Source organism: Xenopus laevis, chromosome 3L (assembly GCF_017654675.1).
Source record: "Xenopus laevis strain J_2021 chromosome 3L, Xenopus_laevis_v10.1, whole genome shotgun sequence".
NCBI classification, from domain to species: Eukaryota; Metazoa; Chordata; class Amphibia; order Anura; family Pipidae; genus Xenopus; species Xenopus laevis.
The window spans coordinates 140,907,547-140,935,432 of NC_054375.1; the positions used below are offsets into that span (position 1 = coordinate 140,907,547).

The 27,886-nt window shown below is 36.1% G+C and overlaps 2 protein-coding genes across 2 annotated transcripts; one reads left to right on the top strand and one right to left on the bottom strand.

The window, feature by feature from the left end:
* Nucleotides 1-401: 401 nt before the first annotated feature.
* Nucleotides 402-3,174, top strand: LOC108711644 (tubulin monoglycylase TTLL3-like). The gene is made up of 4 exons (XM_041585615.1): nt 402-782; nt 1,153-1,367; nt 1,771-1,987; nt 2,617-3,174. Exons 1-4 carry the CDS (start codon nt 517-519, stop codon nt 3,107-3,109), a joined length of 1,191 nt encoding a protein of 396 aa, XP_041441549.1. The 5' UTR covers nt 402-516; the 3' UTR covers nt 3,110-3,174.
* Nucleotides 3,175-14,067: 10,893 nt separating this feature from the next.
* LOC121401269 (olfactory receptor 1468-like) lies at nt 14,068-15,001 on the bottom strand. Its single transcript, XM_041585616.1, has one exon. It carries the CDS (start codon nt 14,986-14,988, stop codon nt 14,068-14,070), a length of 921 nt encoding a protein of 306 aa, XP_041441550.1. The 5' UTR covers nt 14,989-15,001.
* Between the last annotated feature and the right edge of the window lie 12,885 nt (nt 15,002-27,886).

The window sequence follows — 27,886 nt, forward strand, 5'->3', positions numbered from 1 at the left end:
CTAGGTGTACTGCCGTGTAGAGAATCCTGTATGCTGCAAGGCCACATAGGAGCTATCAAATGGTTTAGCTTTTACACAAATGTATTTATATAACATTTGAAAAATGTCTTAAGGCAACAGAGCACACATTCCAATATAGAACACTGGCCAGGCCATGACTAGTCATTTCCCTTTCCTTGATGTACTTATCACCTAGTCACTAAAATGTTTCAGAGTGATTCAGATCATTGGTTCTATATAGCTGTCCTATGAAATAATGTTCCACCCCAAATAAAATGTGCTCTATTAGAAGTTTCCATAAGTATATTATAGTGCATGTTAATGACAACTCTCTTTATCTACTATAAGTTGTGCCTATATACATTAATATGTAAAGGAAAATAAAACCATGGTATTGCCTGTTTAGAAATATTATTCAAAGTTCCACCTCTTTTTATAAACAAAATATTGGACCTGTTTGTTCTCACAGTTATAGTTAGTCTCATCTTTTGGTTAAGTAGAGTATTCTAACAAAAAATGTGCCTTTATTTAGATGACTTTAACATGACTGCGGCTTGTAGTATCCTAAAATGGGTTTTGAGAAGCAATGGGAAGTCTTTGCAAGATGAAGTTATTCCCAGCCGGAAAGAAAAGAAAACTGTTCCAGAAGAAATTATAGTAAAAGCCCTTGTGGCTTGCCAGCTTTATCTGTATTACTCAACACATGAGGACGAATACGACTTAATATGTTCCAGGATAATTAATTGGAAACAGTTCAGATATGACTACTATCAGGTTATGCAGTAAGTAATTTCAGCTGAAACAATTCATAAAAATTTAGATTTAGAAAGAAATTGTCTTGATTATAGTAAAACAATGACAGTGAACACTCTATGGGGTAATTTATGAATTTTCATAGAATGTTTGTTTCTTCGAATCATAGTTTTTGTGCAAATTCATGAATTTTTCTTATAGTTAATCCTTGATTTTTTAGTTTAGTGTAAAAACCATAACACCTATGAATACAAAGGCTTAATACAAATCACATGAACAGATATTTGTTGTGTATAATAAACCTATTCATATATAATATTCTCCATAAACATTGTATTGCAATAGTGTGATGTGTATTATGTATAACTGTCTCTCATCCCTGCCCTTGTATTGTTACAGTCATGGTGCGCACATACAGAATTCAGACAAGTATGTTGATTACTGCCACCAATTGTTATGTAAGCTGAGAAGAGTGAACCCACAACTAGATATAGATGGAGAAAAAAACATCTGGATTTTAAAACCAAGAGCTTCATCTAGAGGAAGAGGTAAGAGAATCTGTGAAATGGGTACTCAATTGTTGTTTAGAGGGAAAACAAAAGTTCAGGTTACTGGTGGGTGCCCCCCTACAGGACATTTATAAATGACTCACATACAGTAAATGAAGTAGAAAATCATGCAAGGGCTTATATAGTAATAGCTATTTCTATATGATCCATACAAGGATGAGGGACCTCACCTCCATTGAGGTTTTGGAAGGATCCATGAGACTCTTCATCTCATCTCATACATTTTGGCACATAATAAATTCCAATTCACAGTTATGATTATTTCTGTGCCACAATACAGAATATATATAAATTAATTCCTAATTAGATGTGTGAGATGTAGGAGCAAAGTGGCAACCTTAGTTATTGGTCCAACGCATGATTATTTTGTTGCTTCAGGCGTTACAGAATGGTTTACTACAATATTGATGTACAAAGATATTGATTCTTGTTTTACATGTTATTACAGGGATAAATTGCAGAAATAATCTGAAAGAGATATGTTCCTTTGGAAATGAATGGGTGGCTCAAAAGTACATAGAGAGGCCACTTCTTGTATATGGAACCAAAATTGATCTCCGTCAGCATTTCCTCATAACGGACTGGTGCCCCTTAACTATCTGGTTCTATAAGCACAGTTTCCTCCGTTTCTCATCTCAGCCCTACACAGTGGAGAGTTTAGATACGTAAGTAGAGGGTGCAAAATCTTGCATTCTATTTATTTGTTATACAGTAATGACGTGATGTTGATATGACTTCACTGCTTTGTACTCTCAGAGGCTCATGTACAAACAGAAATAAGTCTACTCTCTGCCTTATTTTAGCATGTTACAAGCGGGTATGTCTTGCTTTATAATCCTTTAGGAATACAGTGCACTTATTCGAAGAAATTAAAAATATCATAAAACCTTTTTTTTATTTAACAAATAAGTATTACATTATAAAACACCTTGGACAATTGTGCCATTGTTGCTTGTAATTTAAAGGTAATCTATACGTTTAATCTACGGTGTATACGATAACATTTGTGATCAATCACTTTATGGCATGAAATGTATTTGTTTGTTGCTGTTACATCTCTAAAGTGGGCAAGTAGCATGCTAAAGGCTCTGTTCTTCTAACCTCTGATTCCGTAGCAGTTGCATTGGTTACAGGGCTCTGTAATTTTGCTCTAACTATAGTAGTCAGCTTGCTAAATCTAATGAATGGCTACGGCAAGATTAGAATATTTAGTGACTCACTGGATACCGACACTGGATTACTGGTGATGGGTCAGGCACATAAACCTGACAGTTGTATTGTTTTATCCTTCCAGCGCCATCCATGTATGTAATAACAGCATACAGAGGAATTTAAAGAATGCACCAAATCGTCACCCCAACCTGCCTGAAGAAAACATGTGGCACAGTGACGAATTCAAAGAGTATCTTTGTACAATCAGAAAAGAGCAAGTCTGGGATTTGATCATTATACCAGGGATGAAGAAAGCCCTCATTCAAACTATGAAGGCTGCCCAGAAAAATGTGATGTACAAGAAAAACAGTTTTGACCTTTTTGGTGCAGATTTTATGTTTGGAGAAAACTTCCAGCCCTGGCTACTTGAGATCAATCTCAAACCTGACATAGAAAAAGACACATCAGTAATGGAGAAGCTTGTTCCACCAATGGTAGAGGACATTGTACGTGTGGTGATTGATTACAAGGATGACCCTAACTGTAATGTAGGAGGATTTGAACTTATATATAAACAGGTAAGTGCAAGTCAAGGGACAGAAACTTTGATACTGATAAATGTCAGAATAATATAACCTCAGGCACATAATCTGATTACATAATGTTTTTGGGCTGTGTTTATTTATATAATTATGCCATGGGTGGGTCACTTTCATGAGAGCATTTGATATGTATTTTCTACTTCAAGTTCTCTTCCCCATGGGAATGCCCTGTAGATTAGACAAATTAGGTTTCCAACCTCCCCCTGATAGGTTTTTTGCAGCTCCAGCAGGCCCCAAGGGGGTGAGGGGGTTGCAATTGCACCCAGGCAAGTAGTTATGCCACCAGGGCTCTTAAAAGAAAAATGTACTAACATCAGCTTTGGACATAGCTATTAGTTGTAATTCTCAACTAAGCAGTTCCTCTTAACTTAGAACAATGTTACAGACATATTTTAAGCCAATATGTTTTAATAGTATCCAGAACAGTAAAATATTTAACTACCTTTTAATTATAGGAAGGTATTATGTGAGAACATACAAATTAAGATTGTAAGAAATATAGCACTGATCTAGTAAACACTGGGTATAACCTTTGGTACTACATCTGAGTATAAAAGACATCATTTTGTATACATAATGAAAATGATTCATTTAAGCCTATTGGACTATATATATTCTAGTTCTAAAACTTTTCTGTTTTTTCCAGTTCTAGGCTAATTATACTGGAAATGGGACTCTCAATCAAGAAAAAACCTTTACAGATCTAAAGAAAACAACCATCTCTGATCCATAGCAGGTGGTTAGTGGGATGAGTCGTGGAGGAAGAAATAGTCAACCAACCCTTTCCTTTTGATGTCTAATTTTTTCTTTGTTATACCTGTACCTAAATATATTTAAAATAAAATTTGGTATTAAATGTATGAAAACATGTTTAAAATTATTTCCTTAATCGCTTTTTGTACTCTTTCTTCCTTATGAAAAATATAAATATTTTTTAACACACATATATATATATATATTGGTACAAGTGTACAGTAGCACTCACTTAAGATTCTTTTATCTGGTATTCAGCCTTATAGGGGAAAGTTCTGCGTTTTTCCGATTATATAGCAATTATCAAATGAGCAGAGGCGGCACTCAGTTTATCAAAATTAGAAAAGAATATTTTCTCAGTTCATCATGTACAAATAATAATAATACAACCTATTCATTACATCATATATAATAACATAACGGCATGCAGCGTGCCCTTTCTCAAGCTTAACAGAGTAACCAAATATCACAGGTGTGCTTCACACATAAAAAGGCTTTAGATAGGAAGTGACATCACAACATCATTTAACCACTGTTTTTGTCACTTACCAATTATATTGCACAAAGCAATTAGGGGCAGATTCACTAAAGGGCGAAGTAACTAACGCTGGTGCAAATTCGCCAGCGTGACGTCATTTCTTTACTTCGCCGATTTACTAACAGGCGCTGGTGTAAATTCGCTAGCGAAGTGGACCTACTCTAGCGCTACTTCGCACCCTTATGCCAGGCGAAGTTGCGCTATGGCGATGGGACATAACTACGCTAATTCACTAACTTGCGCATTTTACTGAACGTTACCTCTTGCGCCAGACTTGCCTTCTCCACCTCAGACCAGGTGAAATGCAATAGAGTAGATAGGGATTGCTTAAAAAAAGTAGAAATTTTCTCAAAGTCCCAAAAACTACTGAAGTTTTTTCATTTTTTATGGGTGATAGTCTGAAAAAGATCGAACATTTTTTGGGGTACCCTCCTTCCCCCCTACATTTCCTAACATATGGCACCTAAACTATACACTGGGCTCATGTGTAGGGCAAAATAACAACTCTATTTTATTTTATGAAGCTTTCCCAGGCTTGTGTAGTGTAATGTATTTGCTGCTACATATAAGTCCATTGTACTTTAACTTGGCGCCGTATGCAAATTAGGCATCGCTATCGTAACTGCGCTTTCCTTGACGAATTAACGCTAGCGCAACTTCGGTACCTTTCGCCTCCCTGAGCGCAACTTCGGATTTTAGTGAATTAGCGCGCCCTGGCAAAACTTCGCCTGTTGAAGTGTAGCGAAGTGTGGCGAAGCCTGCGCTAGCGCAACTCCGCAGGTTAGTGAATTTGCCCCATAGAGAGAAGAGAGCATAAACTTCAATCCTATTCTCTATGTATAGTCATGTATATAGGCGGGTAAAATATTTCCATCAAATGTACATTTACTTTGATGCAGACAGTGATGTTCCAATAGAATATGCAATTTATTTTGTGGTATTTGATTTATTGACCGTGTAATTTGTCTTATTCAACTGTTATTTGGTTGAACGTGTCATGGTTTTCCATCTTTCCCCGACGTTAACACCAGGCCAGGTGGCAGGTCAAGGATATCACGGGTGGAAGGTTGGTGACATTGCGAGGAAAGACCTGTAATGTCAGCGGATGGGGTTATGGTGTGGCGATCAATGATTGGCCTATCAATGTGTCAATCTTAGAGAATCCTGCCCATTTTTCCAAATTAGGAGAGCCGGGCAGGCAGTTTTGACCCTCCAAATGGACAGGTGGCAACCCTAGTAGCTTCTCACCCATAGTAACCAGGAAGTGTCAAATTAAAGTTGAAAGATGAATAAGAGAAAGCTCAAACACAAAGATATCAAAAGCTTCACAGTAATAGATCTTTCTGGAAGCCAAAAATTACAGATCAATATCTCATGACACTTTACTGAAACTGATGGTAGTGATTACTATTCTTTAATGATATAGCGCCAACATATACAGCAGAGTCTTAGAGAGATTATACAACCTTAAAATCTGTCCCTGCTCCAGGGAGCTTACAGTCTAAATCCCAATCACAGTTAGACACAGACATACTAGTGTCAGTTTATCAGGAGCCAGGTAACCTGCCTGCATGGATTTGGAGTATTGAAGAAAACTGGAGTACCTGGTGGAAACCCACACAGACAACCCCTTGAAGATAGAGGCTTTGCTTGAATTGTAAATTACTTGTTTAAAAATATTTCTAGATATTAGAAGTTGTTGAACTGCTAATATAATGGATTTGTAACAATAGCACCATCAGCTGTTCATTTTAACTGACTGTCTACAGTTAATTTAAATTAATTCTGAGAAAAGTATGTTGCTCTGCTAAAAAATCAAGCTAAAAGAGTTATGTAATGTTTCTCTGGTCGGTTATAAGCCCTGCAAAATTAGCCAGCTTTTCTTTTCAACTCAAATCAAGGAGCTTGTCAACAAATGCTTTTGGTAACAAAAAATTGGACCCCTTTTATGTAATGGACGAGCATATCTTGGTTCTAGTGATGTGCACTCATGGGGTTACCTGTGGGTTGTGCGGGTTTGGCCTGATCTCGCACCCCCCTTTCTGGGTCACGGGTGGGTCTGGGTTGAGCTCTTCTGACTGCTCTCCCCGCCCACGACCTTACACATCACTACCTGGTTCCCCTACTGAGCAGCATGTTTCATATTATCATACACAATACAATTCATTTGCAGACAGAACACAACAAAACTTTTCAGACCTCAATCCCCTGGCTACAACAACCCACCAATCTACCAGATTTTGACTTTAGATGGGGGTATGGCTTAAAGCACTGCTATATGTCCCCAGGCAGTTTCACAGGGGTGCTGAGCTTCAATCTGACATGTACAGGTGAATCCATCTGTATTTCACATTTTGTTGCACTGTATCCAGACACCATTCTTAGTGCTAAATCCTGCCTCTAGATGGTGCTACAGTGCACATTTTTCATTACATCTATTTAGTAGAAGTAAATCTAGAGCAAATGGACTTGATGTTACCCATTGAAGACATTTCACTGCTCATCCAAACAGCTTCTTCAGTTCAGCTTACTGATATGGGAAATCCACGCCATATAAACTCTTCCAATGATCCAATCACAATGGTGCAGTGTAACTATCCAATTAGGTGACAAGTGAAATTCATAGTGGTTGTGAATGCTGTGTATTTAGTAGATAGAACTACTATTGTGTCATGCAACTCAAAGGACTACATATACCATGACCTGGATGAATGAAAACCTTCATAGACATATTTTCAGTACATTGATTTTGATGGACTAAGGCCATTGAACTCTAGCACCATCTAAAGGCAGGACTTAGCACTATGGTATCTGGACCACAAGTCTTGTTCTTCCAAGAAACCCAACTGAGATGTCAATAAATCATTTTTGTAAGTTTTTACTGACAAGTATTCACCCAGTAGAAAGACAGTACTCAAGTATACACATATAAGATCCGTTATCAGGAAACCTGTTTTCCAGAAAGCTCCAAATATCAGAAAGATGGTCCACTCAATTATAATCAAATAATTCAGATTTTAGAAATGTTTTCTTTTTTCTCTGCTGAACAGTTAAACCTCAAACAATATTACTGAAAAATATTCACTTTTGCTATTTTATTCAGCAGGAAGCATTTCGATATAAAGAGGTGCAATGTTAAAAGGTTGCTTCAGTTTTTAACACAACGCTTTTTTAGTGATTTCCAAGAATCCCAGCAAATCATGAATACAATTATTAATAAATATGCCCTTACTGTAGCTGTCTTTAACAATTAACCAAAAATCTGCTTCACTTCTCTGATATTCTGCTTTCACTGTAGCACTTTTAGTATTCTAGTTTATTAAACTTACAATATCTTATATTTTTATAAATATTTATATTTTTGGCTCCTAGTTTCCACTGAGTGGATTTTAACACACCCCTGTCAGGAATGTTTAGGTGATCTTATTACTATATACATATGAAGAGTAATTACTACTTTTAACTCTATGAGCTGCACATTGGACCTTGAAATTGACCTTATATGACTGACAGGTACAAGGGTTCATTCTGCCATAAGCAGGCAGTAAATACTGTACAAGGCTCCCTTTAAAACTGTACTCCCTGGCAATCCTGGCCTGCATGTTCCAAATAACATACAAATTAGGGGCATGCCAGGGGACATCTATGTGATACAGTGTCCTAGACCTCAGCATTGGTATTTCCTTAACCAATATCCTCCAGTGATTTCAGGTTAACAATACTAGGCTGCATTGTGCAAGACTTTGTCTTTGGTTCTTGTATTCTGGCAGAGTTCTTCCTACTGACATTCATGGCTTATGATCGCTACGTTGCCATCAGTAAAGCCCTGCAGTATCCTCTCATTGTGACCAAGAGCATATGTGTGCTAATGGCCAGCATTTCCTGGCTTATTGCCACCCTGAACTCTTTGATATTTGCTATTCTTCCCAAGAAGTCAATCAATTCTTCTGTGAGATGAAATCGGTATTGATACATTCCCATAGTAACACTGGAAATATCAAGGCTGTTATATACTGGGAAAGTATATTATTTGGATTTATTCCATTTATACTGATATTGATCTCTTACATGTACATCATTTCTGCCATATTAAAGATCCACACTTCAGCAGGTAGGCTCAAAACCTTCTCCAGTTGCTCTTCTCATCTCGCAATAGTCATTCTATTCTGGGGCCCAACCATAAGCTTCTATGTGAGCCCAGAGACTGAGAACTCACGAGAGCAGAGAAAGATTCTTTCTCTGCTATACACTGCTCTGGTTCCAATGCTAAACCCACTTGTGTACAGCCTAAGGAACCAAGATGTTGGTAGAGCCATTAGAACATTCTTTCAAATAAAAGTTTGAAAAGACTACAAATATCCTACAACTTTTGGACTAGAAATTCAATATCCTATAATTGTACCTTACTGGTTTTATAGTTCACCAGTATATAAACCAATGATAAATTCCATGTTGGGTCTCTAGTTTGCACTAGTAAAAATTCCTAATTATTTATCCATAATGTATAAATAATCAAGTGATCTACTTGATTATTCATACATTATCTTTTCCTGGGTGATATAGTTGTGCTTATCTTATCTGTAATCTAAAATAAAATTACCCCTATAATATACAGCCTCTGTATCAGGCTGAGGAAGGATAGTGAAGGAACACATGAAGAAGGTGGCTGCCTCGATAATTTGCTGGGATCTCAATAAAGACAGGTAAAGGTCAAGATCATAAGAGAGGAGAGCCATTGAGTTAAAACTGGGCTGGGAATAAGATGAGAAGGAAAGAAAGGAGAAAAAGGGTAAACAAAAAAAGCAGAGGTTAGGGGTGAAAAGTGGAATGTAGCATGGAGAATGCCTGGAGAAATTAGCAAGAGGGGATAGCAGAGCAGCTAATGATGTAACGGGAGAAAAATGACAAAAAGAAAGTAGGAATGTGTTAGGTGACTATGGGGGACCTCCTAGAACCTGTATGGAGGCAATTGGGAGAGTTTCGAAGTACGATCGTACAATTCGAAGTAGGCCGAATTTGGCCCACTTCGACCCCCTATAAACCTTCAACCTCCATCCGATTGGTCTTTTTGAATTCAAAGTTTTTTTAACTTCGACCTTTGATAAATATGCCCCTTAATGTTTAAATGATGTTTTGCTAGAGTTAAGGTTTGGAGGTCCAAATTATGGAAAGACTGCTTATCCTGAAAACCCCAGGTCCCATGCATTCTGGATAACAGGTCTCATACCTGTATTAACAAGTAGTTGTGACTGAATTATCAAGATATATGCTTGCTCAGCATCTTTAAGAGAGCAGTTAAAGAGATATTGTATAACAGTGGAATAAACATACATATGAAATGCCTTCTAGCTGCTAACTTATGGACTTAGATCAGTTTTTAGTTTGCTAAGTTTTTAATATGCTATTTTCCCCCATTGACTAATTATTTTTAATTATATATTAATATATATTGTTTTTAATATAATAAAATTATGTTTTAAGTATCTGGAGTGCACTAACATGAACTTTTCCTTTCTTATCCTATGATTTATATATTTTGGCACACATGTAAAGGGGAATTTATATGCCAGTTTATCTATGATTTTTGAGGCACATTCTGTTCTCCACCAAAAAATGTTTACACCCTAAAATGTGGGGAAGATTTTTTTGCACCCAATTAATAAAACATTGCACCAGTCAGGCACCCATAGCCACTTGGGCCATGAGCGGTTCTTGCAATACTATGAGTAACTTTGCTAAAAGCATTTGTAGGGACTGTACAAGCAATTTTTACATTGTATATTTTTTGTTGTTGTAATTTAAATTTTTACTGAATGTTTCAATTCAATTAATAATAAATAAATAAAAGAAATTCTGCATTCACATCAATACAAATTTCTGAGTATGTTATCGCTTGTGAAACCATGCAGTTAATCTAATTTTTACATAAAGAGAGAAAGTGATAGGGAAAAGTACAGATAGCTGAAGTGTGAGGTTTAACTAATATCAGAAAAGAAAGGCATCAAGATTTTAAATTTATTTGGTTTATCGTTGATTTGACTCTCTGTGGGACAATAGTACAGGATTTATTTATTGTGTTATGCCATGATAGGTGCTGAACATGACTAATTATTACATTAAACAAATGTATTTCTTAATCTGAATGAAGGCACTGGAACCTATTTAAATTGTTACAATTTAAAGGTTAAACAGAAGATCCATAGTGTGATCCATGAACTGAAAAATCAGTAAAATGGCTGCTCAATGATGGCAGTTTTACAAGATCTTTTCCTGTAAAACAGGTAGTAGAACAGTTAAGAATGCATTGTAACCAAACAGCGTACAGTGACTTGTTTTAACTGCTGAAACAGAGCTGATGCTTATTAAAATGTTTTATATGTAAAGCATACTTTTGTAATATAGTAATAATTTGACTATGGATTGTTATTGTTATTGTTGTACTGCAAAAATAATAAAACTTGGCCAGAATACATAGGGGCAGATTTATCAAGGGTCGAATTTCAAGGGTTAATAAACCCTCGAATTCAACCCTCGAAGTAAAATCCTTCAAATTCGAATATCAAATTCGAAGGATTTAGTGCAAATGCTTCGATCATAAAAATCATTCGATCGAACGATTCAAACGATTTTAAGCGATCGATCTAATGATTTTTATTCGATCAAAAAAAGCTTACAAAAGTGCTGGGGAAGGTCCCCATAGGCCAACATTACCACTCGGTAGGTTTGAAGTGGCATGTAGTAGTAGTAGTAGTATGTAGACAGTACTTCGACTATCGAATGGTCGAATAGTCGAACGATTTTTACTTCGAATCGTTCGAATCATTCGATTTTATCGAAATTCGATCGAATTTGACCCATTCGATGGTCGAAGTACCGAAAAAAATACTTCGAAATTCGAATTTTTTTTCATTCAAATTCTTCACTCGAGCTTAGTAAATCTGCCCCCTAATGTTTGTATTACCTCTGATATTGACAGCCTAGTTCTATGTATAGGAACTTTACAATTAAGACTGTAAACTATTCTACTCACCTCAAGGTTTTTCCTATGGGCTGAATTATTTGTTTTTTTATTATGGTCTGCAACAAATCTAAATGACTACAAAAAGTTTTTTTAGTGCTTAAAGTTAATTTTTTTATTAGCCACTAATAAATAAGATATAAGTTAGCAGGCATATTTTATCAATGGTACAGATGTAGGTGAAGAAGCAAAAGAAGTGTCAGTCTGAGGGGTCCAGGAGCACCAGGATTGTCATCTCAGGGGTCCCCTGCCCCAGTTCACAAGGAAACCTGACTCCCTTCCCCAGTGTGTCCCTTGCACTTGTCCTTTGCAGTTGCAATCGAGAGGAGGACAGGCGAAGCGCTTATAGTTTCAGTTGGGGAGCTGGTCTGGGTCAACCAATCCAACTGTGAACAAAGTATACTTGAGTGTGAACCATTGGTAGATGCATGCAGCACTCTGTGTCTTGCAATGAACTAAAAATGATGGGAAAACCACAGAGCTCTGCACTGTCAGGTGCTAGGAAGCTTGAGATAAGCAGCAAACCTACCTATCTCAAGCTTCCTAGCACCCAACAGTGCAAAGCTTTGTGGTTTTCCCATCATTTTTAGTTCAGCCAAGTCAGCCATAAATCTTCCAAGGACTGCAGAAAGCACCAACAAAGTCAGCACAAATGCACTCACTCCCTCACTGCTCACAGAGAAATAGAGAAATAGCCGGCTATCAGGAGACAGTAGCGTGCACGCAAGAGCTGGTTCAAGGGCTCGTCACCCTATCGCCTTTTTCAGAGACAGCAGTACAACCAGAAGAGGGATTTCATATAATTATTTAGGTGGAAAAAATTAAAGATTGTTAACCCTGTCAAGGCCAGATGTGTTATTGGAGGTGGGTTACAGTACATTACATATATTTACCCATTTTTAAATGAATCCAATTGTCTTCTCCATTACATTTGAAAAAACTATTTTATTTGTTTTATAAATAGCAAATAGAATTTACAATAACTTGTTTACCATACAAATGAAAAATGCCATACATTTCTCAAGACTCATTCACCTATCCAGGATCATTAACAGTCTCCAGGACATTTTTTAACCTTTAAATACCTGGGGCCCCCATAGCTCATTGTGCTGCAATTATTAAAATTTTGCCCATTAATTACATTAAAGTCAATGATTTAACCTCAAGTCTAATATTTCCAGTGCTCATTTGGTTCTATTTAACGAGGTGGAGCAAGAGTGTGCAGCCTTAAGCAAAAAAACACATAGATGCAGTTACAATAGATTACATAGATTTACAATAGGATATAAATGAATAAAACAGTGGGAATGCTTTCTAGTGTCCATAAAATTACACATACCCAATAATTTACCAAAATAATTACAGTTCTGTTTATTTGTATTGAATTGGGATTTCAGATACTTAAAAAAGAACTTAATCTAAACCATTACCTCACTTTTTGATATTTGGAATGTTTATAGAAAGTTTAAAGATCAGAGATACAAATGAATAGATAGAACAGATTAATAATGTATATTATGCTGGAAATGTACAAAATATTCAAAAAATGGTTTGCTGCTTCATAAAATAAACTGTTTTTTTTTTTACTTTGAGGGCATCAACTTGAGCTATGAACTGTAATAAACATGCCCCTAGTGGTAAGCCACACTTAGAGGCAGATTTATCAAAGTCGAGTTCTGTTTTCCATGAAAAATTCACGTTTTCGAGGTGATTTCTCTTGATTTTTTTTTTGGATTTAAAAAAACAAACTCAATTTTTTCGGGTTTATGTATATACGTTTTCGGGCTGTTAACACCGAACTCACTGATTCGAGTTTTTTCCATTCAAGTTTTTTCTTAAATAAGAAACCATTCGAGTTGTGAGTTCACTTGAGTTGATTCGAGGTTTTAAAAAGTTCACATAATTCTAAAATTTGACCTTTGATAAATTACCCCCTTAAACTCTATTTCTCTAAAATCACAAATGCCATGAAAGTTGTTGTAGATCAAAATAAAAAAGTATGAATGAAAGTATGTTGAAAAAAATCGTAAAGCAATGAACGTTTTGAAACTCTCTAAAACCATGAATGAACGGCTGATCTTTGCAAGAAAATTAAGGGAACTTCCATTGACTTCTACATGACCTGGACAGCTTTTACTTGTTGTACTTTTGTATTCATAGATTTTATGTTTTTTACTCTTGATAAATCAGAAAAAAGTTGTGGATTAAGTGAATACAATTGGATAGTTTCTGCTAAAAAGTATGATTCGGAGAAACAAAGTTCTACAGACTTTCATAAATGGGCCCTTAAAAACCCAGATCAAATCAGCTCGGGTTTTTTATGCTTATTTATTATTACATTTTCCCGAAAATTTGCTTTGTGGGAAAAAATCTGATTTTCACGTTTTTTTCAGATTTTTTCATCCAATTCATGATTTTTTCTGATATTTCACCCGAAAACTATGGGGTATTGCATGAAACCCAGCGCGCATCAATAGATAATTGGGACTTCTCACATTGACTTATATGAATGCTTGACAGGTCTGAGATCAGATTTTCAGATTTGAACTTTTCCATCCTAAGGGTTTAATAAATTCCAAAAAATTTGTGATTTTTATAAAAGTCTGATTTTATAAAAAAAAATTAAAAATCACCCCCTTATTCTTGGCTTGGTTATGTCTATTGTAAAACACTAATCTGTAGCTATACAAGCCATTTCCTTGCAATTCTTATTAGGGCATTCTTTACTTTTATATTCCTTAGACTATATATAAGTGGGTTTAACATGGGAGTCACTGCAACATAAAATACTGAGAATATTGGGTCCAGGTTCTCTGATTTTGAAGGTGGCCTCATGTACATCCAGAATACACTCCCATAGAGAATGATCAGAACAGTAAAGTGAGAAGTGCAAGTGGAGAAAGTCTTTTGCCTGCCATGTTTGGACTTAATGTGTAGTATGTTTCTTATTATATTTATATATGATATTACATTTATAGAAAATGTAAGAAGCCCTAATGAAAAAATGTCAATGTAAATAGAATTGTAAAATGTAGTTGTATCACAGGAGATGTCTGCCACAGCCTTAATGTCACAGAAAAACTGTTTGATCTTATCAGAACCACAAATTGACAACTTTGAAGCCAGACTTGTTAGCAATGCTGAGTTAACAAAGCCAAAACCCCAGTTCACTACAATCACCAGTACACAGGCTCTTCTGCTCATAATCTGGTGGTATTTTAAGGGCTTGCAAATAGCAACATACCGATCATATGCCATAGAAGAGAGTAACATTATTTCCACTCCAGCAAAGGCAACAAAAAAGTACATTTGAGTAAAACATTGTATAAAAGTTATTGAGTTATTTCCTGAAAGTAAAATGTCAATCAGTTTAGGGAGAGTGACAGTAGGGTAACAGATATCTTCAAAGGCCAGGGCACAGAGAAAGCAGTACATAGGGGTGTGTAAGTGACTATCTAAGTATATAACAATTATTATAATCAGATTCCCCAATCCTCCGATCACATAAATCAAGAAAAAGACAATGGAGTTAATTGGTGTTTTTTGTCCATTATTGTAAAATGCCAAAAAGTATAAACATTTAGACTGTGTTTGGTTTTCCATCAGTTTGGCTCTTTAGGGGAAAATAAGAAAGGTTATGTTACACCATACAACAATTACAATTTCTTACATCAAACAAAATATTAAATTTTTCCTTTTTTTACTAATCAGGAAAAGGGTATTTGCACCAATTAAAATGACATGAAAACAATAGTATCTGAGGCAAACCTGTAAAAATGTCTGTAGAAAAATGATGGCAGTTGCTCTTAGTGAACCCTTTCGTCTACTTTATTACCCGGCAAATACAATATAATGTACAGTGTGTTGGTTTGGTATTCAGAGTACATCAAGGTGATCTTTCACTTTATAAAGTATAGTCGGTTTTATAGCAACTATTGAATAAGGCAAGTAAACAACTATACTTCCCAAAGGGCTTTTTCTCATAGATTCAATTACGCCTTATTCTATTTTATCTTCCAAATAATTAAATTAATGAAGAGCTCAAAACTTTTTTTTCTAAAGAAAAGTGAACCTTTCTATTAGTTATTCATTTCTGTTAGTTATTAAGGGTTAAACAATAATAATCGAGCCCTCCAGCAAAATATCTTTCAGGGCCACTGTTTCCAAAACCTGTACGTTTTGCAAATATTTAATTTGTGCTTAAAGGGATACTGTCATGGGAAAAACATTTTTTTCAAAATGAATCAGTTAATAGTGCTGCTCCAGCAGAATTCTGCACTGAAATCCATTTCTCAAAAGAGCAACAGATTTTTTATATTCAATTTTGAAATCTGACATGGGGCTAGACGTATTGTCAATTTCCCAGCTGCCCCAAGTCATGTGTCACTGCTGTACTGCAAGTTAGAGTGATATCACCCCCTCCCTTTTTCCCCTCAGCAGCCAAACAATAGAACAATTGGAAGGTAACCAGATAGCAGCTCCCTGACATAAGATAACAGCTGCCTGGTAGATCTAAGATGGTCGAATATTCAAACTATTTTACTTCGAATTGAATTCGAAGTCGAAGTTGAAGTCGTAGTATCCTATTCGATGGTCGAAGTATCCAAAAAATTACTTCAAATTTGAAATTTTGTTTACTTAGAAAATTCCCTCTAATTCACTTCGACCCTTGATAAATCTGCCCCTTAAGGTATGATGATCCAAATGATAGAAATATCTCTTATCCTCATCATTCTGCATAATAAATCCTATACCTGTACCTACTAATAAATGAGTTTTCAGAAAACAACATCAATGTCCTATTAATTAGAAAACAATACAGTTGCTTATATCATGAGAAAACCATTGTATATAGGCTATTTGTGGAAAGATTTATAGAAATTCAATGTAGGGTCTACAGATCTCATGTAGCAGAGAAATAAGTATTTATGGAAGTGTGAGGTAACATTGCTTTATATAACAGTATATAGAGTTTATAATAGTCAATTTACATATATAGAACAAAAAATAATTTTACAATCCAAAATGCTTCAATGAAGTATTTTGTAGAAAACTTACAATTTTAATTGCTTGGGTCTCTTGACAAAACCATGGAGAGGATGAAAACTCTTTTTTTGTTTTCTTGTATACTTTGTTAAAAATGTAATACTAAAACTTATTACACTAACCACCCAAACAGTGGCGTAACTAGATATTACTGTGCCCTAGTGATGGGCGAATTTCTCCCATTTTGCTTTGCCAATAAACTAGCAAATTTCCTGCGAAATTCGTGATACGGCAAAAAATTTGCAAAAAATTTGTGAAACTCAAAATTTTGCGCTGCGTCAATTTTGGATGTGCGTCCAAAAAGTCACTAGCGTCAACTTTGACGTAGGCGTTAAAGTCAATGAGTGAAATTTTCACCAACGAATTTTCACCGGAGTTTCTGTGGCGAAACACGAAAGTTCGCAGCGAATTTGCGCTAGGCAATTTTATTCACCCATCACTACTGTGCCCCACAGCAAATCATTTTTCAGGCCCCCAAAATGTCTAGAGGTTGACCTGCTTTACCAATATTTATTAAAATTGTATATGAATTAGGGCCTCATGAGGCCCTCATACCTCCTGGGCCCCCATGCAGCCACAGGTTCTACTTTCTCTGTAGTTACACCCCTGCACCCAAATAATTAATAACTGAAATGGTTTGCTTTCTAATTTGTTTATGGGTACATAGATCATTTAATTATACAGGTAGGGATGGGACCTCTTATCCAGAATGCTTGGGACCTGGGGTTTTCTGGATAATGGATATTTCTGTAATTTAATTTAATTTGCATACTTTAAGGGGCCAATTTATTAAGCAGCAACTTTTTTGGATTGGGATTTTTAATGCCAAAAATCCCAAAAAGTTGCGGGGAAAAAAGTGCTACAGAAATTCTCCAGTAAAAATTTTACAAAAACATATAGAAGTCAATGGCAGATGTCCCTTACAACAACTGGATGATCTTTCTTTGATTTGTGGCTTTAGAGACTTTCTGATGATTTTGACACTGGCTTATGTGTGACAATACAAGAAAGTCACAGTTTTTCATAATATTTCTGTGACTTTTCCAGTTCATGCTTTTTTAGTTCGGATTTTTTTTAAAATGTCATAACATTCGTGGTTTTAGAGAAAGTGAGTTCAGTTGTGGTTTCAAAAACCTCTAAACCAATTAAAATTCAATCTTTAATAAATAGGTCTCCAAGTCTACTAAAAAAAATGTTTAAACATTAAGGGGCATATTTAACAAGGGTCGAATTTCAAATTGAGAAAACTTCGAAATTTGAATTCAAAAAGACCAACCAAAATGAATTCAAAGTTTTTGTTGGGTTGAATAGGACAGTTTTCGATCAAATAGGTCCGTATTCGGCCGAATTCGAATCATATGAATCAAAGGAATAGCCCATTATATCGAATTTGATTCAACGTTTTTCCGCCAAAAAACTTTGATTTTTCAAAGTCCACCAATTGACTTCAAATAGGTTCTAGGAGGTCCCCTATAGGCTAAAACAGCAATTCAGCAGGTTTTAGATGGCGAATGGTAAAAGTCAAATTTTTAAAGATAAATTTCGATATTCGAATTTTAAAATATTTTTCAAATTCCCTAGTCAAAGTACACAAAAAATAGCTCGAAATTGTTTCATTTGAAAATTCACCTCAACCTATGATAAATCTGCCTCTAAGGGGCAGATTTATCAAGGGTAGACTTTATAAAGAAATTCCCTTAAACTTGAAATTCTAAAAAAAAATGACCAATTGAAATTTAATGAAAAAAAAAATTTAATTTTGGGTGAATAGGATCGACCTGCTAACTTGAATGGAATTCATGTCAATGTTTTTTTACCAAAATTTAAAAAAAAAGAAAATAATAATTTTCAAAAGTCCACCAAACTACTCCAAATTGATTGTAGGAGGTCCCCCATAGGCTAAGCACCAATTCAGCAGGTTGTAGATGGCAAATAGTCAAATTCGAAGTCTTAAGGGACAGTACATAAGAAATTCAAATTTTGAAAATCGAATTCAGACTATTCCCTAGTCAAATTACACTAAAAATAGCTCGAAATTCTACCCTTGATAAATCTGCCCCGAAATAAACCCAATATACTTGTTTTACCTGCAGTAAGGAAGAACACTACATTTTAAACACGTCACTTTATTGTTACAATAATCCACAAAAGTTTGCAAAGTTGTTCATCTCCTTTCCAAACACCAATGCAGTTGTCAATGTAGTGGTAAAACCTAAATATCCTTTTCACGCTCTGCTTCCGCCTCTAGCAGCAGCCTTTGGCCTAGGGAGGAGCCATCAACTACTCAGATGCCGCCAGGTCTTAATAAGAGAGGAGCCAAGCAAGAGTTCTGGATAGGAAAAGGGACACGGTCGTTACCAAGGTTTTGGACATAAGGCAACAATTCAGGGAATAAACGAAAAACGTAGTCAGGCAAGCCAAGGTCGGTACAGGCAAAGTTCAAGCAGGGTTAGACAGGCAGTGGTCGGTTCAGGTGAAGTTCAATCAGGCCGGGGTCGGTACAGGCAGTGTTCATGGATAGTCACGCAGACAAGGGTCAATACCCTTGAGGTCTGAGGGTGGAACTTGTTGAAATATAAGGGCACTTACTAATATGGTAGAAACAGGTGCAAATCTTGTGGCTATTTAACATAATAAGCAGCACCTGTACTAGTGCAACTTTGAGATTTAAGATTACAGTATTTCAATTGTATGAGGGATAACACACCTGACCACCTCTGATTGCAAAACTACTGTATATGAATAGCAGGGGTAAGGTTTCTTAATCGTCTGTGATAGATGTTGTCTGCTACTGCAAAGCATGTGATAAACAATCATTGTAGCTGGGCCAAAATAAATTTCAAACTATACACTCTTGAAACAGTAAATTCACATTTTGTGAGTAAAGGGGTAATATGGATTGTAAGCTATCAAAATTAGAAGCATGTTGGACATATCACTTGAAAACCACAGGGATGTAAAGTGGCATGAATGAAGGAACATTATTTGCTTATGATTCAGAATAAGATTATAAGACATAAATAAAACAGAGATCATAGACTCAATCTTGTGAATTTCACTATGAGCTATTTTGCAACCTTACAGAATTGGAGTAAATGATTGCTCTGCTAATATGCATTTACTTCTAGAATATATAGATATATTTAAAACACTAATGCTAATCTGCTATATACAATTATTCTATTATGCCAAGAAAACAGTACTACTCCATTAAATTCAGTAGTCCCCCCTCAGTAGTTCATAAACAATTCCCTTCCTAAGCAAAAACTTTTTATTTGGCACATGGCCATGATTTGGGAAACCTGGCTGGACCATCAACCTTTAGGGCCACCTATGCTCACCTTCTTTTCTTTTTTCCTTTTGTTTTCTGTTTTTTTCTGCTGTTGTAGTACTGTATGTAAAATTTGAAAACTGTGCAATAATAACTTAAATATAAAAAGAATGTATACATTAGCAAGGACATCTGAAGGCTTAGCCCATGCAGGAGACCTATAGGTGCATTTAAGTAAAATGGGGTGAGTTTAGACTGTGGACAGTAGTAGGAGGTCATCTTTCAGCTTGAATAGAACTAATTGGCCACCATTCTCAATTAGGCAGCTGAAAGTAAGGTTCCCCACCTGCCCTCCCTAGTTAAGAAGGGTGGCCTCACATGGTGTTGCAGGGCTGAAGTACACTAGTTATTTAGTTAGTTAGTGGGAAGGTCAGGCAAATTGCATTAGGTCTCCCTTACTTGTGTTATTTGTCACAGCATGGGAGCAGGTCCTTGTCAGTATGCTGGGAAATATAAATATATATAGTAAAAGAGGCATTTTCCTGGTGTGATGGTTTAATCATAATACTGTGGATGGAATTCAGGTAATATTTGGGAAGGAATGGTGGGCTCCAGGTAAGGTGGATGCTCTATAATAAGTACAAAGGGGCGGTGTATTGATGGTATTTTTAGTAGTACCATTTTGACCTCGTGTAAGACAAAACTCAGTAAAGGAAAACCTTTAGTAATAGTCAGGCAATTTATTCATACAGAATACAACATAACAGTTTTGTCTGGGTAAGCTGTTGGAGTAACACACAGAATGTCACCCAAGGACTCACCAAAGACCCACCTCTTGGTCCAAGCGTTATATAACTTTCAGAAGGCATTTACAGTAATTGAGACAAAGGGTACACGGAAATACCATACATGGTCTGGCGAGGAGACTTACTGCCATATACATTTATACATTCCTGTAAGATGTGCAGTTTTGCAACATAAGAGATTTCTGGTTCCAACTCTCCCCAGCCTCGTAGACATCTGTTGGCTAAACATAGCCATTGTGGTAAAGCCAGTAATTGAGCAGCACTTCTGCAAAAGGGGCCCCAAGAGACATGCTGACACTATGCTGACACTCTGGAATCTAAGTAACAGAGTGGAGATCATTTATTTGTATGGCCTAGTATAAGTTATATGAGTGACCATTGTCCACAGTTGACCATTAGCCCTTATATTCCATCCTGCCTTGGACCCTATAGCGTTATGGCGTCATAGAGGGCGGGGGTAACAAATATCGACCCTCTGACACTAGCCATTTGTCCATCATAGGAAATAGACCGTTCTAGATATAAAAGATATAAAATATATAAACAGTATCCTCTGAGTAAGGATGTTTGCGGCTAGAGGAAATTACTTCTGGTTATGGAAGGGCAGACTGACAGGGGCTTAGGTGATATTAATGTTTATGCTTTTACAATGTTCAATGACTATGAATATGTTCATTCACCCAAGTCATGGTATATCTAATGTAATTTCTTAAACAACTGGAGTAATCATTGAAGACGTTTCACTACTCATCCGAGCAGCTTCTTCAGTTCAATTGACTGGTATGGGAAATCCTCGGCATATAAACTCTTCCACTAATCCAATCACAATGGCACATTGTAACTCTTCAGAGAGGTTGTGAATGCTTTGTAGTCACTGTGATAGGATAACCAAGGTGTCATGCATGTTCAATGTTGCTGATAAAACTGTAATGAGATTTGCATGTATTTGACTATATTGATATGAAGTTCAATTGATGGTTTGTATTGTTTAACTTTAATAGATGTGGCTAGTATAATTCCAACATGATAGTGTCACACATTTTATTGGATAGTTACGTTAGTGTGAGGATGATGTGGAGAATGCCTGGGTCAAGCATCTAATCAGCAGCTACTGTAGCTTTGTTCAATTTGCTTGACCGGGATCCAATGCATTCCTATGTAACTATCATAAGTTAGCCCTCATTTTCATGCACTTGGTAAGAAAGTGAGATATTTAAACAATAACCTGCAGTTATCTGGTTTTCATATTTACAGATCTTAGCAGGGCATTCTTTACTTCCTTATTCCTTAGACTATATATGATCGGATTTAACATGGGAGTGACACCAATATAAAGCACAGAGAATGCTGGGTCCAAGTTTTTGGATTTGGAAAATGGCCTCATATATAACCACAAAACAGTCCCATAGAAAATGATCAGAACAGTAAAGTGGGAAGTACATGTGGAGAAAGCCTTTTTTCTGTCATGTGTGGACTTAACATGTAGTATGTTACCTATTATATTTATATATGATGTTACGTTTAAAGAAAAGGGCGTGAGTCCAAATAAAAATGCGTCAATATAGATGACATTAGAAAATATAGTTACATCACAGGAGATTTCTGCCAAAGCTTTAATTTCACAGAATAACTGTTTAATTCTATTGGAATGGAAAATGGCAGTTTTGATTCCAGACTGGTACAAAACAAAGAATTCACAAGGCCAGATATCCAGGTACTTCCACTGAGCAGTAAACATGTTTTCCTGTTCATAATGAGGTGGTATCTTAAGGGCTTGCAAATGGCAACATAACGATCATATGCCATAGAAGATAATAAAAGCACTTCCACCCCAGCCAAGGTAACAAAAACAAGTAAAACATTGAAAGAAGGTTATTGAGTTATTCCCTGAAAGCAAAATGTCCATAAATTTTGGGAGAGTGACATTAAGATAACAAATGTCTACAAAGGCCAGGTTACTGAGAAAGAAATACATAGGGGTGTGTAACTGAACATTTTTGTATATAACAATCAGTATAATCAGATTTCCAAACACGCCAATCAAATAAATCAAGAAAAAAACAATGGAGAGGAAGGGGCTCTTTTTCTCCATTATTGGAGAATCCTAAAATCTGAAAACCTGTAAACACTGTTTGGTTCACCATTTATTTCCCTATGGAATTAAATTAAAAAGTAACAGTTCAAATAGCAAAAAGATCATTGCATGTAAAAGTGCTTTGGATCCCTGTTTAGATATGGCTAACCACATAAAAGTGAATAACAAACTCCATAAAGTACAGACTCTTTAAAGCAAAAATCACACACTTTTCAGCATTTTGAATGCTTAAATTGAAAAATGGACCCAGAAATTTGTCTGGAATCCCCAGAATAATATAAAAAATCTGCACACGTGTAATGGTTAGGTAAGCAAAAAGAAGTCAGGAAAGACATGAAGGGGCAGATTTATCAAGGGTCGAATTTCGAAATAAAAAATACTTCGAAATTCGGCCATCGGATTGAAATACTTCGAATATCGAAGTCAAAGTTTTTTTCATGGAGTTTGGGTATCCTGCGGTTGAAGTAAAAATTGTTAGATCGAACGATTAAATCCTTCGAAACGAACGATTTAAGCGATCGTTTAAACTATTTTACTTCGACTTCCAAAAACTTTGATAAGAAAAGAAGGTCCCCCAGGATTACATAGCACTTCAGCAGGTTTAATTTGGTGAAGTATTGACGTCAACGGTTTTTTTAAAGAGACAGTACTTCGATTGTCGAATATTCAAACGATTTTACTTAGAATAGAAGTGGAAGTCGTAGCATCCTATTCGATGGTCGAAGTATCTAAAAAATTACTTCGAATTTATAATTTATTTACTTCGAAAATTCCCTCGAATTCACTTCGACCCTTGATAAATCTGCCCCGAAGTGATGTGAGGAGAAGAGAAAGGAAAGTACACAGCACAGTGTAAAGAGCGTAAAGGAAAAAACTCTACAGCACTTCAAATATGTCATTGTATGAACAATATGAATAAAACAGACAATCAGTATAGCATAAAATAAGAGAATTTTCATGAATTAAATTTTGTGATGAAAGTTATTTAAAATAGATTCCCATTTTTCAAATGCATTGTGTATGATCCCCAGGATGTTTTTGGTTGTCCAGTGCTCAAAGACACCTTTGTTTACTAAAAAAAAAACAAGAATAAATCAGTCTGCAAGAAACACTGAGCCACAAAGCCAATTAATAATTATAGTGTTATACAAAAAAAATATAAAGCAATAGTTAAATAAAAAATAACACACATTTTCAAATTACAAAGCATCTTTTGTATAAATTTTATTGATTTTTAAATATTCTAACCTAGCAAAGATAATACCTTCTATTTAATTTGCAGTAGAAATATGAAAGTGTCTTTAGATCTGCAATATATATTGGAGTCCTATTTATACTCACTGTTAAACATGTAACCTAACCTAATATATTTCCCAATGGGTCTTTTATCATGAGATTAATTACAAATACCATTGGTTTTATTGGATTTTGTTTATTGTGTATTATATGTCAGTACAAGTAAATGCAAATTAGGAATTTATTTTTTAAAAAATATTTATATGGACTTTTTAAAAGTGAACTTCATCATGGAATTCACAATTAGGGTCTAATCAAAACATCAGTTTTTAAATAAGTGATACAGATGGTTACAGCTTGTCTATGTTGGAACATTTTGTTCCAGAGTGGGAAAGAGTTTCCAAAGTTATTATTACCCTTGCAATTTGCTTTAGAGATTATCAACTGGGATGAGTGTTAGAGCTCAGTGCTTCCACTGGACTTTAACATTCCATAATATATCATTTTGTTTAGACAATCATCAAGTCAAATACATGCACCCGGGCTATACAAAATATAGACTCATTCCTGTCACTCACTAACCTGTGGCCAGCACTGACAGGGTTGAAGGAAAGCACATATAATGCAATTCCAATGTTTTAATTCTAATGCTAAAAAAGGGCATGTGGTCTTAACCTTGTAATTATAGGTCTTTATGGTTGAAATTTGTAGTGGGAGTGTTATTTCATTAGTTTGATCTTGTTAAGAAATCACATTCAAGATCATGAGGTTGATTATCGATGCCCAAATTCATTTTTTTTCCGCAATTTTAATTCTTGAATTCAAATGAGAGTCTCCAAAACTTGAATGTTCAATGGTTATTAAGTGCAAAATTTTAAAAACTCAAATATAAAAGTTCAGCACTAAAATTTTGCAAGTTCATTTAGAAGTCAAAGGGAGTAGTCCTAGCCAAAATACACATGTGTAACGGTTGGCACCCTAAATCTAGAACCAATGCCAAGCACCCTGGTCTCGGCTCGTGCTTCTGCCTGTAGCAGCCGCCTTTGGCTTCAGGAGGAGCCCTCAGCTACTTGGATGCCGCCAGGTCTTAAAACGAGAGGTGCAAGGCGAGGGCGCGTCTGCATCAATAAAAGAAACAGCAATGGTGGAGCAAGAGGAAGCACGTGGTTGGCATCCCTGCCGCACCAATGGACCACCAGGGTGAGTTGTTACAAAGTAATTTTTAAAATGTTGAGTGGGATATGAATTTAAATTTTTTTGTTCGATCATGTGTTTGGTTCAGTTTTTTAAATAAATAAGCAAACAATAGATTTATTATACCCCAAAGATGCTAAAAATCCAGATCATTAACCAGATCATAAACCTGTTGAGGTCATGTAGAAGACAAAGGCAGATATCCATGAAGATGTTTCTTGACATCCTGATCCATGCTGGTTTTCATCCAACAATCCAATAAAGTCAAATTTTTGCAGAGACAATTCGATAAAGTCATGTTTTCCGAGGGCCAATCTTATGATTCACATTAACGCACACATTTTTTGACTTTTTCGAGAAGCCTAGGTTTTAAACCACAAGCAGGAGGAGATTTCACAAGCTATTTCTTTAACATCTATTCATGACTATTCATGACTCTACAGCTTTAGTTTGAGATCTTGAAACACATACATATTTTAAATCTGTGAGTGTTAACACCTATCAGAATCCTAAAGGCATGCATTGATCCATTGTATTAACAATATTCCTTTGGATATTCTCATGGATGACGAGGAACTGCAGAACATTGACAGATTTTGATATGCAGGCAAAGGACCTGTCTATCAAGTTTGAGAGTTATGATCCATCTTTAGTTCATGCAATTATGGTCAAAGCTAAAAAAAAGTTCAAGAAGCTCTCTCTTGCAAACTAGGAGCAAGAATAAAAGGGAGAGTTCCCCTTTTTTATTACACACTATACTACTGAGGCCAATTCAGTTTGCAAAATTTTGAACAAAGACTGGCATATTCTTACAGCTGAACCTGTTCTTAGTAGGATTTTGCCATTGAAACCAGGTATAATATTTACAAAATGTAAAACTATCAAGAATATTCTAGCGCTTAGTTTGAAATGGGAGGAAACACAGAAACCAATGAGTGCTTCTGTGGGGAATCAAAAGTGCAGGGAATGGCAAGCGTCTTGGACAGGCAGCAAATCTTCAAATTCAGAATCAGGCCAGGAGTCACATCACTTAGAAAGGTTTGAGCCAGCTTGGGGACATAAAATATGCAAGAACGCCTATTTATTTTGAAATTTTCATGCCAAAAGTAACATAGTTTCATAGTAAGTTAGGTTTAAAAAAGTCCATCAAGTTCAGCCTTTTAACTTTTTTTAACCTGCCTAACTGCCAGTTGATCCAGAGGAAGGCAAAAAACCCCCATCTGAAGCCTCTCCAATTTGCCTCAAAGGGCAATCAGACCAGTTCCTGGATCAACTTGTACTATGAGCTATCTTCCATAGCCCTGTATTCCCTCACTTGCTAAAAAGCCATCCAACCCCTTTTTCAGCCTGTACAACTGATTCAGGGAGAGAATTCCACATATTCACAGCTCTCCCTGTAAAAATAACCCTTCCGAACCTATTTTCTTCTAATCGGAATGGGTGACCTCACATCAGCTGGAAAGACCTACTGGTAAATAAAGCATTAGAGAGATTATTATATGATTCCTTTTACCAGCTTAGTTGCCCTTCTCTGTACCCTCTCTAATACAAAAATGTTCTGTTTGAGCACTCGAGACCAAAACTGTACAGCATATTCTAGATGGGGCCTTACCAGGCCCGGACTGGCCATCTGTGAGATCGGGCAAGTGCCCGAAGGGCCGCGCTCTTCCTAAAGTAAATGGGCTGCTGGGACCTTTCTGCTGTGCAAATAGGCTGCTGAAGGTGCCGATACATTTCAGCCCGCCCCTAGCCTCACTAACCAATAAAAAAGGAAAGCAGCTACCTGCGAGGGTCTGGAGGCTGACAGCGCATGTGTACATCATGGAGCATAGAGCAGGAAGCAGTAGCAGAAGGCTGCACTCATTTGGTGGAAGCAGCACTTGTTTCAAGACTGGCAGGTAAAATCATGGAGGTTCAGAAGAGCTCAGCGCAGCAGCTGCCGTTCTTCTTAAACAATGTATCAAAACTCTCCCAGACTGAGCCAGCCTAGAAGAGGGGTGGGGCAGGCATAGGTAAAGGATCAGGAGAGCACAAAACACCAACTCTCGTGTTCTCTCTCACAAACTACATTATGAGGCAAGATGTTCCTATGTTTATGCCAGTTTATTTGAGTTCCTGTTGTTGAGAGTCTTCATAGGACCAATAATGTATACTTAGCATTACAGGTACAGTTTCTAAGTTCTCATATCTGACACACATTTCACAGTTGCGTCTCCTTTTTTATCGATGGAAATTTTTAGTTCTTTCGACTTTGTCTGTAATCATTTTATAGCAGCGTCTGCGTGCCTGATGCTGTATTACTAATCTATTTACTGCACTTGATAGGCCATGTTTTAAAGAATCTTTACAATAATATCTACTATTTATATAACCACCTATGCAGGGTGTTGGTAGAGGCTTAAAGGGTTGTTCTCCTTTAAATTAACTGTTAGTATGATGTAGAGAGTGATATTCTGAGACCATTTGTAATTGGTTTTAATTTTTTATTATTTGTGTTATTTAGCTTTTTATTCAGCAGCTCTCCAGTTTCAGTAATCTGGTTGCTATGGTCCAAATGACCCTAGCAACCACACACTGATTTGAATAAGAGACTGGAATATGAATAGAAGAGGCCTGAATAGAAAGATAAGTAATACAATGTAGCAAATAACAATACATATGTAGCCTTACAGAGCACTTGTTTTTAGATGGGGTCAGTGACCCCCATTTAAAAGCTATAAAACAGTCAGAAGAGTAAATAATTAAAATAATTAATAATTCAAAAACTATACAAAAGAAAAAATAAAGGTCAATTGAAAAGTTGCTTAGAATTAGCCGGTCTATAACATACTAACAGTTAACTTAAAGGTGAAC